This window comes from Bacillus rossius, chromosome 1, assembly GCF_032445375.1.
Source record: "Bacillus rossius redtenbacheri isolate Brsri chromosome 1, Brsri_v3, whole genome shotgun sequence".
NCBI classification, from domain to species: Eukaryota; Metazoa; Arthropoda; class Insecta; order Phasmatodea; family Bacillidae; genus Bacillus; species Bacillus rossius.
The window spans coordinates 177118945-177137621 of record NC_086330.1 but is presented as its reverse complement, the minus strand read 5'-3'; the positions used below and the strand labels follow the sequence as shown (position 1 = coordinate 177137621).

The 18677-nt window shown below is 37.8% G+C and overlaps 1 protein-coding gene across 1 annotated transcript in view; it reads right to left on the bottom strand.

The window, feature by feature from the left end:
* Positions 1 to 11724: 11724 nt before the first annotated feature.
* The window catches only part of LOC134539952 (outer dense fiber protein 2-like), an 89352-nt gene continuing 82399 nt past the window's right edge, over positions 11725 to 18677 (bottom strand). The window contains exons 11-12 of the mRNA XM_063382375.1: positions 15061 to 15310; positions 11725 to 12047 (exon numbers count right to left, since the gene is read on the bottom strand). Coding sequence (XP_063238445.1) covers positions 11877 to 12047; positions 15061 to 15310 — 421 coding nt within the window. The 3' untranslated portion in view covers positions 11725 to 11876. The remainder of the gene's footprint in view (positions 12048 to 15060; positions 15311 to 18677) is intronic.

Genomic DNA, 18677 nt, shown 5'->3' with positions numbered 1-18677 from the left:
AAATACATTAATAGAAATACTGTTAAATTATTAGAGAACTTAAGTTAAGCATTACCTATTTTAAATGAATACACCTAACATAACCTTCAACACTACTTTTGAGAATTTTTTTCCATAGCTTTCCTAACCTCGCCAACTTTTAAACAATTTAATGCTATGAATGTAACTAACAACTATTACAAGGGTAAACAACTACGTATAAACATACTTAATATAAATGGCAATGAACTTTCACAAAATTATCATTAAACATGTAAGAAGTAAGAAAATGCAAGTAACTTTTTTTTACATAGTATCATTTAAGAAGGCCTTCATGCTTAGATAAATTTTAAAAATCTGCAATAACCCACTCATTAACCACATACATATCTACCTATATAAAACATTTTATTAATAAAATCACTTCATTTGATTCCCTAACAAAAAGTTTTAATGATTTCAGTATTTAATGAAGTTCTAACCAATCTCATAATTTAATGCTAGTACTAATGTACAAAAACTTATGTTAAAACAGTAAACTAATTGTTAACGAATTGAAGCAGGCCTATTGTAATAGGTACCCTTTCATGGGGGTTAAGTTTGTAACACCTTTGGCTAGGCCGACGTGTTAGTGCCTTGATAAGTAACGGTTTATCGGTATAACTATCATAAGGAAGGATAAATCTAAATCATATTAATTTAACTATCATGTGTCGAATTAAGATGCCCATAGCCGGGCCATTCAACACAAAAAAAAAAGCCGTAACCTGCATTATTTTTAAACATAACATCTATAACCGTACCCAAAATTATTTTTAACAAAACTTCTATTGCCTTAACCTGCATTATTTTTAAACACAACTATCAATAATTAGTTTCACGAAATAAATATATTCATAAAGGTTTCTAAAAGAGGAAAAAATTGAAGGCCTGAAACGTATGGTTTGCTCATTTTTAGTGTAAACGAGTTAAAAGATTATTTCATTATTAATAAAAAAAATGAAAGTATTCAAACAAAACGACCATCCAATCTAAAAAACTATATTTATAAAACAGACCTATTTTCGAATAAACACATGTTAAGTACAACAAGAATTGTATTCAATTAGATTAACGAATGGTAGATCATAATAAGCATTAACACAACACATCTATAAAAAAATTACTTATTAAAAATAACAATATATTTGCCTAAGAAAGTAATAAATTTACACAGTAACTTACCTTGATAGCCTTATTCCACTTCGGCAATATGGAGTATTTAAGCTCTGGCCAGAAAAAAATAACGGAACATGGAAACGGAAACGAAAATACTAAACTCCCAGGATGCAACAGGGCTGCAACACGGCAAGTCAAATTCAAGCCTTCGGCAAGCATACCGAAAAAAAAAAAGATCGATATAGCTCACAGATGACTTAAATCAAGCTTGAATCAACCTTGATGCGTCAAGCTTGCATGGAAAGTTTAATTCATGCCTTCGGCAAGCTTGCCGAAAACAAGTGTAGGTCGCAATGGATGACAGAGCACTTGAATCAAGCTTGAATCAAGCTTGAATCAAGCTTGATGCTTCAAGCTTGCATAGCAAGCCAGATTCAAGCTAACTGACAGGCTTGCTGCAAGCTTTCATGCTATGTGGATGTGTTCATAAAGTTGGAGGGGGGGGGGACAAATAATGATTTTGATGTCATGTAAACCCATTCCCCTCTTACTAAGACGGGGGGTCCAGGGGTCCTCCACCGGAACATTTTTATTTTAAAAGTGCAAAATAGCGCTTTTTAAGCAGTTTTTGTATCTAACCATTGGATACATTGATGTTTAAATTATTATTGTTTCCTTAAGATAAAATTTGATGAGTGAAGAAATTACAAATAAAGTTGGGCAGAATAATATTATAAAATAAAAATATCACGGTCTAGAAAGTTGGGAGGGACAGTCCCCTCCACCCAAAAAGTTCAGGGGGACACGTCCCCCCTGTCCCCCCCGGTTCCTACGCCCCTGCTACTCTTTACTTATCGTATGATGTAGAAGAGTCTGTTAAAAACAGTATCGAGAATCTCTGTCGGGAAGAGGAATACTTTGTCAGCAAAAGATATGGTTGGACCTTGTTTTCAGTACACCAATTGGAGCTAAGAATTAGTCAGATCAAGCCAATGCAGAAATAAATGTTCATTAGATTGCTAACTTTCTCAAGTGTTCCTGTTGTAAAGTTTTATTTACATAATACATTTTTATTTGTAATTTTGTTTTAAATTTCTTGCACATATCACTTTAATGATAAAATGTAATTTATATTTATTTCAACTAACTTTTTGCATTGGTAAAATAAAGAACCAAGGACAGCAATCGATCGAATCAATCAGTAAATAATTGAGTAATTTTTTAAAAGGTATTTGGAAATTTTAAAAAATTTCTAGCTTAATAATGACAGATTTTCAAGATGATGCCCAAGATGGCCGACATGGTGGCAGATGTCATGGTGATAAATACTAATGCAATCTGGTTGGAAAAAATTAAACTAATATATGGCGGCTGCACACTTTAGCAGACGAAAGCAACATGGCGATTCCAAGATGGCCACCAAGATGTCATACTGGATGAGGTAATATATTCCTTTGTCTATGGAGATACTGATAGCTACAATGATGACATTAGTGACTTTGAGTTTGGTGATAAAACAGTAGACTGTAGACATTTAAAAATATTAAAAATAATTATTTAAAGAAGATAACAGCAGCAGAAGAGGTTTATTATACATCATGGGAAAATCCTAACATATTGGTCAATTGGTTAAGACTTCTACTTGCTTCGCCAAATGGAGAAAATTTATCCCTCACAAAAGGAACGTGGACTATATACTTCGTGAACTAAGAAGCGCAGGCTACATATTATAATGACTTGTTTTACCTGCATGTGTATAAAGGGAATAACAAATTCCTTGTATTAAAAAAAAATATTGTTTTACGGTATTTATAACAATCTAATTTAGAATCAAGACAATGTTCTCGTAATGGAACTTCTAACATAAAGATTTTAAAATCGCCATTAATCACTAACAAAATGGGTGTTGATAATAAATATATTCCGGCAATGAGGACCAGCTTGAGCAAAATGCAATTTAAATTATTAGATGCCAAATGAAGTTGGAGCCAGTTGTAGAAATTTTAGCCACATTTATGTTGGAGAAATTGGAGCTATTGCAGATGGACCTTATCATATTCTAGCGAACATATCCTAGCGATTGTATTCTATCAAGTCAAGTGCATCCTTTCCATTGATGTGTATTCAATGTGTGTCCTAGAAGACAAGAGAGTGCCCAACTGTGTCTCGTAGATGATGAGAGTGTGTTCAATATGTGTCCTAGATAACGAGGTGTCCAACTGTGTGTCCGAGATGACGAAATAGTGTCCAACTGCGTGTCCTAGATGACGAATGTGTGTCTAAATGTGTGTTTTTTGGTTGTCTGTGTTAACAAATGACGAATATGTGAATTTTTTGTTAAATGTGCGTAGTCAATTCTGTAATCAAGACTGAATATTTAAGGTTTCAAAATCTCTTGATCTTGTATTAAGCATAAACCATTTTTGCTTGGAATTATAGGTATGTAGTGTAAAACATGTCTAGTTAGTTGGTTTATTTGCTTCTAATAGATTATAGACATACTGTAGGTCTGACAGTTCGGAGACTCTTATCTTGCCTGCGTTTCTAATGAAGTTGTAAAAAACCAGTGAGCTGGTGAAAAACTTAGGTGTTCAAACTGTTGGGTTTAAATGGGTCGATCTTGTTTGAAAGGATTGACAAGTATAGAAAAAAAATGCCTCTTAGCTCGGCTTATGTGCCTGACATTGGACATGGTCGAAAGGTATTCCAAGTATCGTAAAATGAGGCCTCGTTATTCAGAGATAATCGTTCTATATGCTTGTCGTTGGCTTATAGATGGGCATATTGCTTAATTAGTATTAACAAAGAAGACCCCATGGTTCGAAGACACTTGGTATATATGTTTGTAGTTGGCTCTCTAGTAATCATAATGTGTGCTGAATACAGCCTCCATGGTAGGCGTAGTGATATCGAGAAAATATTTATTACCTGGGCAGTTGTCTTGTATTGAATAATTTTTCATAATGCGTGATTAATAAACTCAACGAAAGGTAATGTGAAAAAAATTAAAATAATTATTGAGAACTTTAATTACTCTTAGCAATGACCAAGGATGAAACCAAGGTCGAAAATCCATCGGTCAATCATGATATTAAAAATAAATTTTCTTATATGTTAATAGAAATTTTTTTTCAATGTCTAGTAAAAACTAATTACAGATTTTTAAGATGGTTGCCAATATGACATCGGGGCCTACCGGAGGTTAGTAGATTAAGAAATTAAGAATATTTTAGGATATATCCATATGTTTATTTAAATAAGTATTTTGGTCTATAATAATATTTTTTTTTCTTTCGGCCAAGGTATGAACCAAGCACTGAAAATGTTCTAATCAATCACTTTTTATTTTTTCCTGTGTTTCTAGGTAATTAATTGCGGATTTTAATAGGGTGACTAATATGGCCTAAAAGATGTATATTATGGTAATAAATACTACTGCACTTTAGAGGGTAAAAATTAACCAATATGGTGGCAGCATCTCTTTAGAAAATGACGTGTGCAATAAGTGACTCTAGCTCTACCAGTAGCAAGTACTGAAAACCAATGTGGCAGCAGCGCCTTTAGCATACGACGTGAAAACTACGAGACAAGAGCTCTCCAAGTAAGAAGCAAGTTCTGAAAAAGGAGATGACTGCTCGACTTCCAAAAGGTTTTTTTATTATTAATTCATATTAAAAATACAAGTCCGAATATGTGTTATTTTTGTATCGGCCTGTACCTTATTTAATTCTAAGTCTGGTAAATATCTCGATGGCACAGTGGGCAAACGTGTATGTTTTCTAAACCAGAGATCCGAGCTATCATGGTTCGAATCACTTTGCTTCTAATGTATTTTGTGTTAAAATATTAAATTTAATATGACGGTAAGGGTCATAACAACTCGATGAGGTAATGGAACTGAGACTGAGCGATGTTGGCGCGCTCTAGGAACAAACAGCAGAACCAAAATTGGTGAACATTATGAAATCCAAGATCTCCAGCAGAATATAAAACAAGATGGCGGCTTGGACATAATTCAAGATGGAGGCCTCCAGCGGACGGAAATAATGATGGTGCGATGTCATAATCCAAGATGGCAATCTCCAGCAAAAGGAAACAAGATGGTGGTTTTGATGTCATAATCTAAGAAAGCGACGAAAACAAGATGGTGGCACTCGATTCCATGATGGGATTCAATACGGCCGCTGTGACATCATCCAATATGGCCACCGAGCTCAAGGTCAAAGTGAAAAGTTAAGTTCAAGATAATCCTAGATGGTCGCCATGTCATCACAAGCCAAGATGGCGGACCCTGAAACTATCACCTCGCACCCGAACCAGTCCCAGGAAATATTATATACTACTGATGTCATTGAATAACTTTGCGAGATATTCCGCGCCTTAAAAAAATCTGGGTAGGGACTGGAAATATTCGCGTGTTCAGTGACCTCTAGTAAAGACTACATAAAGTACAAAAATACTCTGGTAAATGCCACCTGATCATTGGTCACTGTCGTGTAAGACCTATTAACTAGAATGTTCTTGTTTTGATACTTCTTTTGTTGAAGGTTTTCAACGGCTAAGTCATTCAGCTTACTATTACCTGAACCCAATAGCAGCATAAATTAGAGATGATTGTGTAAAATCTAGTAAAGGAGAGAGAAATAATTGTATTTGTTAATGTTAAATTTTACTAGTTTACGACGAGTGAAGCTGAGGGTGTGCTTTTTTACTTCTCTGTGTTTAAAGCTTTTATTTAAAAACAAATAACAATTCAATAATTTTAAACGTTTATACTATGTAGAGTATATACAATATTGTTGAATTCTTTGTAGTGAAGACCTTAAATCAGTAAATCAGTAAGTTAAAATGGAGAAAAGAAGAAATCATCTGTTGGTTTTAAACGTTTGGTAACAATATTGTTCTGTGCGGTAAATACCACACATTTACCACATGCTATATATTGATAGTAACATAAAGTTAAAATACATTTTTTTTTGTTTAATTGTATATAGTATACCGTAAAACTGCATATGTACACACAACATACGCATTTAAATATGTTTTTTTTGAGGCGGAATGATTAAGTGAACGCTCACTGGTGCATCTGATCTGTTATCACCTCTAGGATCAAGGCTCTGAACTAGTGCGAAATTTTTCCGTAGTGCGTAGGGCAGCTATGGGATTTTAAAGAGGAAACTCTGAAAAATATTGCCGTAGAAATTTACATAAAAGATTAATAAATTTACTTATGATACTCTAAGATTTTGCCTCAAATTTATAACAATCACTCATTATTAAGATTAATATATTAAAAACAAAATTACACTTCAAAAGAAACTAATAAAATAAACATGACTTTGGAACTACTAGACAAGCCTCATACCTAGCGCAAGCAGGCGGCAGGTCGGGTCCCTTAAGTTGTGGTCATGTCCCATGATACATCGTCCTCCAGGCACGATCTCTCATCGGGGTCCCGTGACAAAGTATTTGGGAGCTCTTTTGACACTCCTGGGACGTGTTACACAACGAAATCGAACGATTGTAGAAACAGCACCCACCTCACGAGTTTGCCCTTCCACCCCTGGAGGGTCTGCAACCACGTGAGGCATTGTTTGTTCGTGCGCAGCACAAGTGGCCTAACCTCCAGGTGTGGACGGTACTTCCTCAGTGTCCATACCACTGCCAGGCACTCCTGTTCGTTGCTGTAGTAGTTCCATTCGGCGCGGACTAACTAGGCGCTGGCATAGTCAGTTATGCATGTGTCTCCACTTTCGTCCCGTTATTATAACACCGCGCCCTCAGCGCTCGCGTCCGTCCGGACGTACAACCCGGTTTATCGGGGTTTATCCACGACCGAGTGTGGCATAGAGGAAAAAAAGCTGCCTTCAAGCAATCCAGCGCCTCCTGTGTGGCTGGGATTTAGTGATAGCGCTGTCGCGGTGATAAAATATCTGTCAGGGGGGCAGTTAGCGTGGAGAACTGTGGGATATAGTTCCGTAGCCAGTTAGCGAGGCCCAAGAACTTCTGCAATTGCTTGCGGTTTATAGGGATTTCTGCTTGAAATTTTCTCCAGGTGTGTTGGGTGCGGATGATTACCCTTGGCGTCCACCACATGTCACAAGAACACCTCTCTCTGTCAAATGTGACACTTTGGTGTGGCGCAGGTCAGGTGGTACTTCTCGCGCCGCTCCAGGATCAGGGTCAAGTGTCGCACATGGTCCTCCCAAGTGTCGGAGTACACAATCACGTCATCAAGGTGGACTTTCATGAACTGACCGATGTACCCTTCTAGTACACGGGCCATCATTGTTCGAAATGTGGTTGGCGCGTATTTGAGACCGAAGGGATTGGCACAGAACTGAAAGCATTTACCATTGGACACAGTGAATGTGGTATTTTCTTTGTCACCTGGGTGAATTTGCACTTGCCAGTAGTCCAAACGTAAGTCAAGGGTCGCAAACACTCGTGCGTCTCGCTGATGAAAAATTAAAAATTATATTTAAGGAATTGATCCAAGTAAACATTTTCACTAAGTAAGTATCTGGCATTAATCATAGAAGCTAATGTGGATCCCGGTTAGTTACCTGCAGCTGAACGGAAATACACTGCTGTAGATACTGCAACAATAAATTTGTCCTGGGAATAAATGCTTGACTTCAAGAGAAAAATTACTGTGTTAAAATTCTCTACACAATATATTAATTTGTGATCGGTGTCGCAGGTTGATTTCGCTAATTGATAGCTTAAAAAGACACGACAGAAATTGTAAAGCCAAGCCTACTTATGAGATAGATGACATCAACAAAGCTACTACACTAAGGAAGAGAGTGCTGCATAATGTAAATAATTTTCATTGTCTTAAATGTAATTATGTTCATAGTCTACTGATCACGACAAATAACTTAAATTGGAGGATGCTGACGGTTTAAGGAAGACTGAAACTAATGGAAGTATCATCACTGTGAAAAGTGAGAATACATTCAAGCCGAATTAAATAGATTCTATGTAATTTGTAAAATGATGGACTCTTAAAAAAAGAAGCTAGAAGACGATTAGGAAGCTTCAACATCAACAAATTCGAATTCTTTTATAATTCAGGTAAGTTACTGACTTCAGTGATGATGGTGACAGTGACTTTGAGACTGACGAACAAACAGAAGACTTCAGAGATATTAAAAATATCAATAATAAACATTCCAGGAAGATGATGGTAATATAAGAGATTTATTACATATCATGGGAAGATTCTAACATTTTGGTCGATTGTCTGAGACTGCTACTGGCATCGTTTAGTGAATGAAACTATTTGCACCTCAACGAAGTAGCCACCATACTCCGTGAACTAAGAAATGCAGGTTTTATACAATAATAACATGTTTTACCTGCATGTGTATAAAGTTAAAAAAAATATATATATACTTTTTTATAAATGATTGCTTGATTTCTCGAAATCTGATTTATAACCAAGAATGATTTCTCTGGACTGTGTGTCCTCTTTGTCAAATGTGTGTCCAGTGTATCCAGTGTGTGACGAGTGTGTCAATTTACTGTCCAGTGTGTCCTATTTGTCGAATGTGTGTCATTTTTGATGAATGTGTGTCCAGTGTGTGTTGAGTGTGTTCAGTATGTGCTTTGTTGTCGAATGTGCTTCCAAATGTGCTTCTTTTATTAAATGTTTTTTTACGTGTGTATTAATTTAAATGGTTCTTGTTTTGACTCACATATTATTCCAGCGACCATGAGTATATAAGTGGGGACTGGTCGATATGACTCTCAGTTTGTTACTGGCTACGACAGTGTAAAGATCATCTAGTTTTACTCGTCCGATACTATTCTTGAGAACTTGATGGCATCATTAACGTCGAAGTCGATGAAAGTTGTAGCATCAACGTCGGGGACCCTGACGACGACGTCGAAAGCAATGTAGATCCTATTGGCATCGTCGACGACAACTACACAGACCTTGATGGGCAGTTTACGATCAGCATCAAAGACCTGGATGCAAGTGATGTCGACGGCAACGAAGATCCCATTGGCATCGTCGACGACAACTATGCAGACCTTGATGGAAAGTTTACTATCAGCAGCATAGATCTCGATGGCAGTGACCCCGACGGCAATTCAGATTACGTTAGCATCGTCAACGACAACCACGAAGACCCTGATGGACGGTCTACCATCAACAGCGTAGATCTCGTCAGCGATGACGCAGATCCGAATGGAATATGTATCATCGTCACCGACAACACTAAAGGAGTCTTCAACAGGCATGGTTCTATCAGCAGAAGATACTTTAATATCTGCAATGCTGGCTACAGAGTAAACCTCGATGGATGATTTTTCGCCAGCGAAGAAGACTTCAATGACTACAGTACTACTAGCTTCAATGATGTCCACTGAAGATGCAATGGCATCTTCTCAGCATCGGTGACGTTACTGTGACAAGATTTTCTCGAAAATCAGTCATGCTCTTCAACATGAGAAGAGAGAATGTGCTAATAATTTTTCTCACAAAATGTTTAGCTGTAAAAAGGGTCGCAAGCAATTTCAAAGAAATTATAAGTTGAAAAGACACATAAAGATGGGCAAAGGCCCCACTGTGCGACAGAAAGTAAAGGTTTCGCTGCAACAGCGATGCATCGACGCACTTAAGAATACACCGGGAATTGGTACTATGGCAGTTACATCAGAATGTGGTACGAGCCGGAAATGTTCGTCTTCATCGACTAGATAACCTTGCAAATACTGTGATATGCCATTTGCATTGGTCCATGACACGCGAAGACACGAGATGAGTAAATGTATGAATAATATTTCTGGTATGAAGTTTCGCTGTGATGAGTGTCAAGCGTTGTTTACTCGTATTGACAATTTGAGACGACACGCAAAAAACTGTAAAGGTGAAGTCCGTGTGTCACTTTGGAACTACCCACATACATTTCAACTCTTCGGTGTGTACAAGCATTCAAGCAGATGTGCAGCAACCGATTGCGATGTAACCTGAACATGAAACTAAACACAATACTGTGCTCTGTGCTCTGTGCATAATAGGTAAATCTGCATTTCATGGAATTTTAAAACTACTATTATCTAATTCCATTTAGTAAGTCAAAATACATTTGTACTATTCTTGGCGATATCAAGCAGACCATTATCAATCAGGTTACTGATGAAGTAGTAACCAACGGACCTTTAAAATAGAACTTGTAGCTGGATTGGTCCTCTTGTTTGAGGACCAAGAGAAGAGGTGCGCTTTCAAGACTATGAATACTCTCATTTAAAGTTCTGACGATGTAAAGCATGCGGTTAAACACAGTATCGAGAAACTCTGTCGGGAAGAGGAAGACTATGTCTGTGAAGGATCTGGCTGGCTGGTCTCTGTCTTAAGCCAATGCAGAATTAAATGTTTATTAGATTGATAACTTTCGGTAGTATTCCTGTAGTAGAGTATATATTATGTATTAATGTTTTAATTGTAATTTTTTGTTTTATTTTTTGAACCTGGCACTTTTTTTAAGTAACTTCAATTTAAATATGCTTTGCATCGAGAAAGGATGAAACCGAGGATGGAATCTATTTAATAAAATATTATTTTTAAAAGTGATTTTTTTTATGATTTTTGGAGTTTTTTCCGTTTCTAGGCCAATAATGAAAGATTTTCAAGATAACGGCTAATATGGTAGACACAAAGGCGGAGGTTAAGGTAGTAAATACTACTGAATTCTGGCATGTAAAAATTAAACTAATACGGCAGCGGTGCAATGTGTCAGATCCAATATGGCGGCCTCCAGCAGACGAAAACAAGACTGTCGCCATGATGTCATATTAGCAGATGATATATCTGCCTTGGCATTAGTGGTGGGAGGTCAGTTTGCCGGTGACTTCAGTGGAGGAAGTATCCGTCGCCATTATTAATCGAATACTTTGCCGGTTCTCACCTAGGACACCATTGCCTGAGTTTTTTTTTTAAATTTTATTATATATTTATTTAAAATTTTAAAATTTCTGGCTTTAAAAAGGATTTTTATTATTGCGGGAAAATTTCATAATGGTGGAATGAATTGTTATTAAAATATGATTAGTGAATTTTTTATAATTATTAAAATTACTCCTGAATTTCTAGCCTAATTTTTACGGATTTTCAAGATGGCGGCCATAACGAAAATTTCAACAATGGTGGTTGAAGTCAAGGTCAAAGCTCCCTTTCAAAGTCGTATTGGAGGCATGTAAATGGGGAATTTAAGCCTCAATGGAGAAATTCAAGCCTCTGGTATTTTTGTGGAATAAAATGGGAAATTTTCCTTCAAAAAGTGATTTTTTTTTTCCTCAAAATAGGACATTTCTAGGATTTTGGAGGAAATTTGACACCAAAATGGCCGCAGTGACGTCATAATCCAAGACGGGGATCGGCTCCACAGGCTCTTAACCCTGAACCCTGTAGCTGGAGCCCCCAATATAAACTATTTTTAATATTGCGATTCTATTAAACAACTGGTTTTTTAAGAATTTATTTAGAAAAATTATTTAAACTAAAATACTCGTTGGAAACGTATAGTAAGTTTTAATGGTTACAATTATGTCACACTGCTAAGCAATGAATATATATTATTTAATGACATATTTTATTAGAATTCAAAATAAATTCATACACATTTGACACTATACTTATACATTACAAAATTTAGAATAATAAGAAAAATGTAAATTCTTAGGTTGTAAAATAAACACACATTATTTATAGATGGCCTATCGCAGAATTAAATTGGCTTTTCGCTGTAACAGATACCCGACTCGTTGGCCATCAACCCACCACCGTCGTAGTAGCTCTTCATCATGTTGACCTGGGATTGTAGTGAATGGATTCTCGTCTGGGCTTGCTGGAAGCTGTCCGTCAGCTCTCGCACCTGGTTGTTCATCTGCGCTCGCATCTGCCGGCAGAACAGCACCTCGTGAGCAGATTACAATACTGTCACAGATCCACTGAAACAAGAACCGACCGAGGGAGAGCAAAAGTAAAACGCTGGACTCATATTGGAGGACCTAGGTTAAAATTATGGCCTCTCCTGATGTATGATTTTCCTTTTTTTTCTCAAATTACGCAAGAGAAAATGCTGATGTCCGAATACTCTTATTATATATACCCTGCGAGCGGGTTCTCTTTTGCTTCTCTCTAAAGTCCGTGTTGACGACGAGATCCAAATACCAAAATAAATAAATAAATAAATAAATAAATAAATAAATCGAAACAATGAAGTCAATGCCAAGAACCATCCTGTATGATATAATAAAAAAAAGGTAGGCTGTATCGGATACTCAGCAACAGTGGGACCCGAGAAACGACTTATGCACAGGCTGTAGAGGGTGCATAGGCACTACAGTTAAGAAATTATGTAACCAAATACTTACACTGCATTTATTAAAAAGTTTACAACTAATGAGTTCTTATGTTATGACCTAAGGATGACTAGATTTTTCGGGACCCTGGACCAAATACTTTTGTTTGGCCGTAATATTTGAAAAAAAGTGTTACCGGGGGCTGGAGGCGCAGAATGGCCCCGCGAGAAAGGGAAGTTTAGGGGGACCATCTCCTGGAAATTTCAAAAACCATTCTGAGAAACCCTTTCTGAAGCCACCTGCAAATAATGGTTTTCTTAGTTTATTTTAATAAATTTTAATACTACAGTTGTGTTGGTAGTGGAAATGCTGGAGTGGGGGCCCATAGCCGCAGGGCTCTGGGTATTTGCCCGGCCCTGAACTTGCCCCTAGTGTTGCAGCATCATCCTTATTCGTAAAGGGCTGGCTTGTTTTGCACATGCGTTCTGGTTTCTTCGGGGTTGTAGCAATGTGTGTGAGTGGTTTAGTGGTGAGTCTGGTAGCATAAGTGGCTGGCGGGCCTGACAATGCAATTTGATCCGTGGTGTTTTGCACACAGATCAAGTCCAACATTGCGTAATGGCAAATACCATAAAAGGACAGGATGGAAAACTATGGCCAATTAGCATTGACAAAGCTCGAGACTCTTTATTGCATTGCTTTCAAGTTATTTTGCACTAGTTTCAAGCACTTAAAAACACAGGTACACTCCACACCGCCAGTTTCGCTGTCACTTTTCTCACGTATGTCTGACTAGTTTCCCATGACTTGATGTAAGCTTTCGGACATACGCCATTGCTAAGCACATGTATGTCTGTAGAAGAAAACTACAAAAACCCAAAAGACAAAAACACAAATTAAGCAAAAAATTGCTTAACAGGAATATGGTCAACAAACAAAGAAAAACAAAGAAAATGGACAAGAGAGCGAAAAAAAAACCCACAAATGATGACAGCACAAAAATATTGAACCAAAAAAAAAATCAGCACAACAGTTGAAACGATACATAAACACGACAAAACGAAAAATACGAAACAAACACAATAGTTTTCCAAAAAAGAAACCAGCGACGTTTCGGGAACTGCTATCTGCTCCCGTCCTCAGGCAGAGACGCACATGGTACGAAAACACAGTTTTTTTTGACTAATTAGGGTATTTATCAGAGAATGGACTACATCTTGCTCAACCAATGGCAGACAAGCTGTCTCCCCATTGGCTGTGCACCATGGAGTTAAAGCGGATTGGTTATGGTAGGTTGAGTATTGGCTACTGTTTTTTTGCTGCTGGGATGTTTCTATCTTAATCAAAGGGATCCACATATTTTTTAATTCAATGCTCTGCTGGCTGAAAATATTTTTATTGCTAATAATGAAGGCTGATTCTTTGATTTTCCTTTTTATTTTATCGGGTTCCTGTATGAGTGGTGTGGAGTCTTCCCAGAGAATTTTTTTGACTATTGTACCATGTATGTTCAGCAAGTCTGGATTTTAGAGTTTCACCCTTCTTGCAGTTGTTTTTGTGTTCTTTGATTCGGGTGGATAGAGCTCTGCCCGTTTCACCTACGTACATGTGGCCACATTCACAGGGGATCTAATACACACAGTCGTAGGTTTGTAATTTTTCTATGGCAGGTTTCACCTTGGTAACAATACTTTTAATAGTAGATTTAGAACGGAATGCTGTTTTTTAAGTCCATATTTGTTTCCCAGGCGTCTTATTTTTTCTGAAAGCCCTTGAACATACGGAATGACTAGGGCTCCTGCCGGTTTCCCATATTGTCCCTATTACAATATTGGGTAATGGTGAGAGAAGTAAGACATGCAAGGCCATCAGACCGTGTGAAGGCCACAGACAAATAAACACACACCAGTGAAGTTGGTATGTTGGCTGGTATCACTTGCAATCATCTGGCCCAGGTATGGTCTGTGGGAGGCCAGTGGCACATTAGTCTCCCCATACACCCCAAGGAATGGATCGTTTCCAGAATTTGAGAAGCGACCTCTGGCAACGTCCTGAAGGGTTAAACTTGTAGACTTTTTGAGTGGCTGAACTTCAACAGAATGAAATATACATAGAGCATAAATTTTGCATAATTAGCTGGAAAAGTTGAATGTTTAACCTTTTTGTGCTGTTTTTGGGTTACAAAACAATTCTGGTAGCTACTAAGTGGTATGGTTTAAATTTTTTTATCAGAAATGTCATTATATTTTGCATTTAAAAATAATACAAATTTAACGATTTAAAAAGGCCAGGGAAAATTAATGATTTTTTCTGAAAGAAAATAAACCATATCACATATCAGCCAGTAAAAAATTGGCTATAAACCTAAAACGTTACAGTTTTATATTATTTCACCCCTGTAATCGACGAATATTTTTTCGTGTAAGGACCAGAATTTCAGACATATATCAAGAAATTTCAGAATAATTGCAATGTTTCATAGGTACATTATGTTTGTGACGTATGTCAAGACAGATTCCTGTCAGATTACACATCCTGTGGAACGTTTAGTCTGGGAGCTATGACGTATTACAACCCTAGAAAGTGTATGAGGCGGCGCGGGCTTACGTCATCTCGTTCCTTATGCGCCATGCAGACGGCTGCTCGGGTGTGCGCCAGCTGGCGCTCCAGATCGTGCATCTGCTCCAGCAGGGTGGCGCGCTGGCGCTCGGCGTTGTCCTTGGCGCGGCTCAGGCTGCGCGCGCAGCCCTCCTGCGCCAGCTGCAGCTGTTCGCGCAACTGCAGTGCGTGCATGTCGCGCTCCTCCACCGCCTTGCACAGCTTGTCCAGCTCCATCTGCTGCGACTGCACCTTCTCCCTGTGACACCGCCGCTCTTTGGTCAAACTTCACACATTTCACTTGCACAATACATACTCATACCCAGTTCCGAAAAAAAAACTGTGGTATAAATCGTTTACGCGCCCTGAAATACAGGAAGCTTATAAGAAAATCTTGGAAATCCAGTCACCCAATCATACTTGCAATACGGATAGAAGGCATAATATGGCAGCAGCCTATGAACGAAATACATTTTTGTTCACGTGGAGTCCACTGAGATTTGCATCCGCCACATCCAGACTTGATTTGCACACTGTCATTTTTTGTAAATAGAATATAATTCTTCATGTAAAATTACAGTTATTTTTTAAATTTAATTTAAAACAACTTTATCACTGCCAAATAGTGTTCAGAGAAATACTGTTCGAATTCTTACCTGGGAGTTTATGCTTTGTGTTGTCTCAAACTCTTTGAGAGAAATATTGTTGTTACACTTTACTCTGGGTGCCCCACGAACAAAACTTAACATGAATCGCATGGGTGTATAAATACAGCAAAGGTACACTCTTACGACGTCGTAAGGACTTTTGTTCGTGTGCAGCAGGTTTGAAACATATTTTCAGATTGCCAGAAAATATTTGTTTGGTTCAACTGTTTGCAAACTGTTCTTGTTTTCATTACAGCAACAGTAAGGAAAAGTTCTAAATGCATTAATGATTTTGACTCTAAGAACCATTTAGAATCTTCGGCGACAAGTGAGACGACTTTCCTAATAAGTATAAATGAAATTTATCTGCGTAAATATGTTTTAAAGTTTTGATTGTGATTGAAAATTAAGGTTTAGGTCCATCTGCTTTGTTTGTTCCATGGCGAAAGGTATTTCTTGGATGGATCTGTTTACTTGTAGCCATGGAAGCCAAATCCTAGTTTGAACCCCAACTGTGTCTAGGACTTCTCTCCTCTGTAAAATTGCCTTCTCAGGTTTATGACTTGACTTTAAATTCCTAGTAATGGTCATGACTCCTGCGGGAGACGGTGCCTGTTGTTAGTGGTGTCTGAGTTGTGACCAGCTCTAGTACCAAAGAAAGAGAATCCAACAGATCATGGAAAAGGTGTACGATGCGAATACATAGCCTATCGACACCCACATCGATCTTCTGCCTCCTTGTGGCACCAGGGGTGTTTACAAAAGCAGGCTCTGCTAATATTACCCTTGCCTCAGGCATTATCAATTGCCAGAAGGGGTATTGGAAATTGTGAATGCACTGAATCTGTGGGCAACTGCAGTTGCGGTTGGCACATTTCCAGGGGTTAGACTACTGAGGCTCATCGCCGTTAGGTCTCAAAGTTCTAGTCTCCATGGTAATAGCGATGACCGGGCGGAAACTCTGTTAATATCATTCGGGACTTACAACCAGGCCATAATCGGCTGTAAATACCTGGGCTGCTGTTCTTGGAATCGACAGAACATACAAGGCATGCTGAGGTGTTTCATGATACACCGGGCGGTTGCAGGGAACAGCTAGTTAAGAACTAATGGTTTTAAATGCCTAGAGGAGCCTAGAAAATAGGAAGTCACATGGACTGACTCCTGTCCTGCTGAGATTTTCCTTGATGCTAAAGGTCAATGAGGTTGGAATGGTACTGGCAATGGTACTCCCACTGTGAAAATTGCCTTAGGGATAACCCACTCCAGTAAACGTTGGACGCACTAAGTGGCGTAACAGCTCTGGAAAGTTAGTAGGGTTGAGTGTGTTCTCGACAAGATTATGGGTAGTCTGAGTGATTGAGGGGTCCCAGGTTGAGAGTGATAGATGTGGATAGGCGCCACTCAGTAGCTTCTAGGGGGAATCCACTTCTCCCAACTGGTGGTTAGCTGAATAGTTAAGGGAGATGGAGATGGATGGTTCTGATGCAGGTATGGGTATCCTTAGCCTCTCGGTGTAGCTTGATCCTTAACCGCTTCCAAATCGCAATGAGATATCCATTTCCCTACGGCTCGTGGGAGCCCACGACTGGGAGTAAATGCACAATTAGGCACAATAAATAAATTCGCATTGAATTGACGATTAACAAGGTAAGATTTATGCTGTTCCTTCACATCTGTGCTACAAAATGAAATGGCGAGCAACTGCAGAATCATCTCACCTTGTCTGCCCAAGTCATGTCATGTAAGATTTTTCTGAGGCCATGTTCACTGATGTATCGCACTCATGTGGCCAGGGTTGCACGTGAAATCCCAATATCTCTCTATTTCATGGTTTATTCTTCATTGCTACATTCTTGCAGGTAGTTTTCTCAAATTTACCAAGATAATTTTGCAGCCTTTTGCATGTTTTCTGTTTACCTTTCCTACATTGTGTTTGATTTATTTAATTTTGTTTTATTTCGTATCATTTACTTTTGTTGATTTAATTTGTTTTCAATTTATTCAGTTCATTTAGTTTCGTTTAATTTTGTAATTTCATTTGATAAATATCAATTTTATATTTTTAAATTATTTTCATTTAGTTTGTTTCAATTAAACACCCACATATTGTCAACCCACATATATTTCCTATGTTTACATAAAGCTCATATAGAAGAAAGTGATCTTTGTAAATGGAATACTATCTACTAGAAAAAGAACAATTTGTTTATACAGCAATGTAGAAAGGCTTTGAGAGCCCTCCCAGATAATTCTCACATATTTTTTTGATACTTAAAAAAACTTTAGAAATTGAAGGGAAGCATAAATCTTTATCAATACTTAATACTTTAAATATGGAATTATACACATTTTATCTTTAAAAAGTGGGTTATACAAGGAGCAGGTTTTGGCATAAAAACTCTAAGCTATCCTACATGTGTAATCTTTATAGTCAAATTATTTTTGGAGGAGTTTGGAAATTAATTAACTACTTGTTATCCACTCGTGTTACTGTTTTGAACATGGGATAAATTTTGATGTTTACAAAGGATTAAATTCTGTAATGAAATGCCACTTGGCACACACTACCTCTGACACATTTCAGAAGCATGAAAAATTATCAACTTTCTGCAATGTAACAGAAAAATTTCTAAATATTTGAGGTTTTGTGGGTAGGAATGAATGAACGGATGAATAAGACCATTGTTTCTTGATGAGATGACAATGAAGCAATTACCCTGCAGTCCCCTGCACCCGCCCAAAGTATCATGGAGCACCTCGGCATGCCTAGGATATTTCACCGATATACCGCAGTCCACTTTGTTTACAGCCGATTATGGCTTGGTTGTGAGTCCCAGTGGTTCTGCAAATTTCTTTATTGTGGCTAATTGTGCATACACTCCTGGTCATGGGCCCCTAAGAGCATAGGAAAATTGAATGAATTTTAGGGGTCGAGAATGGGAGTGTACACAATGTTTTTCATTAATGAAAAGTCCG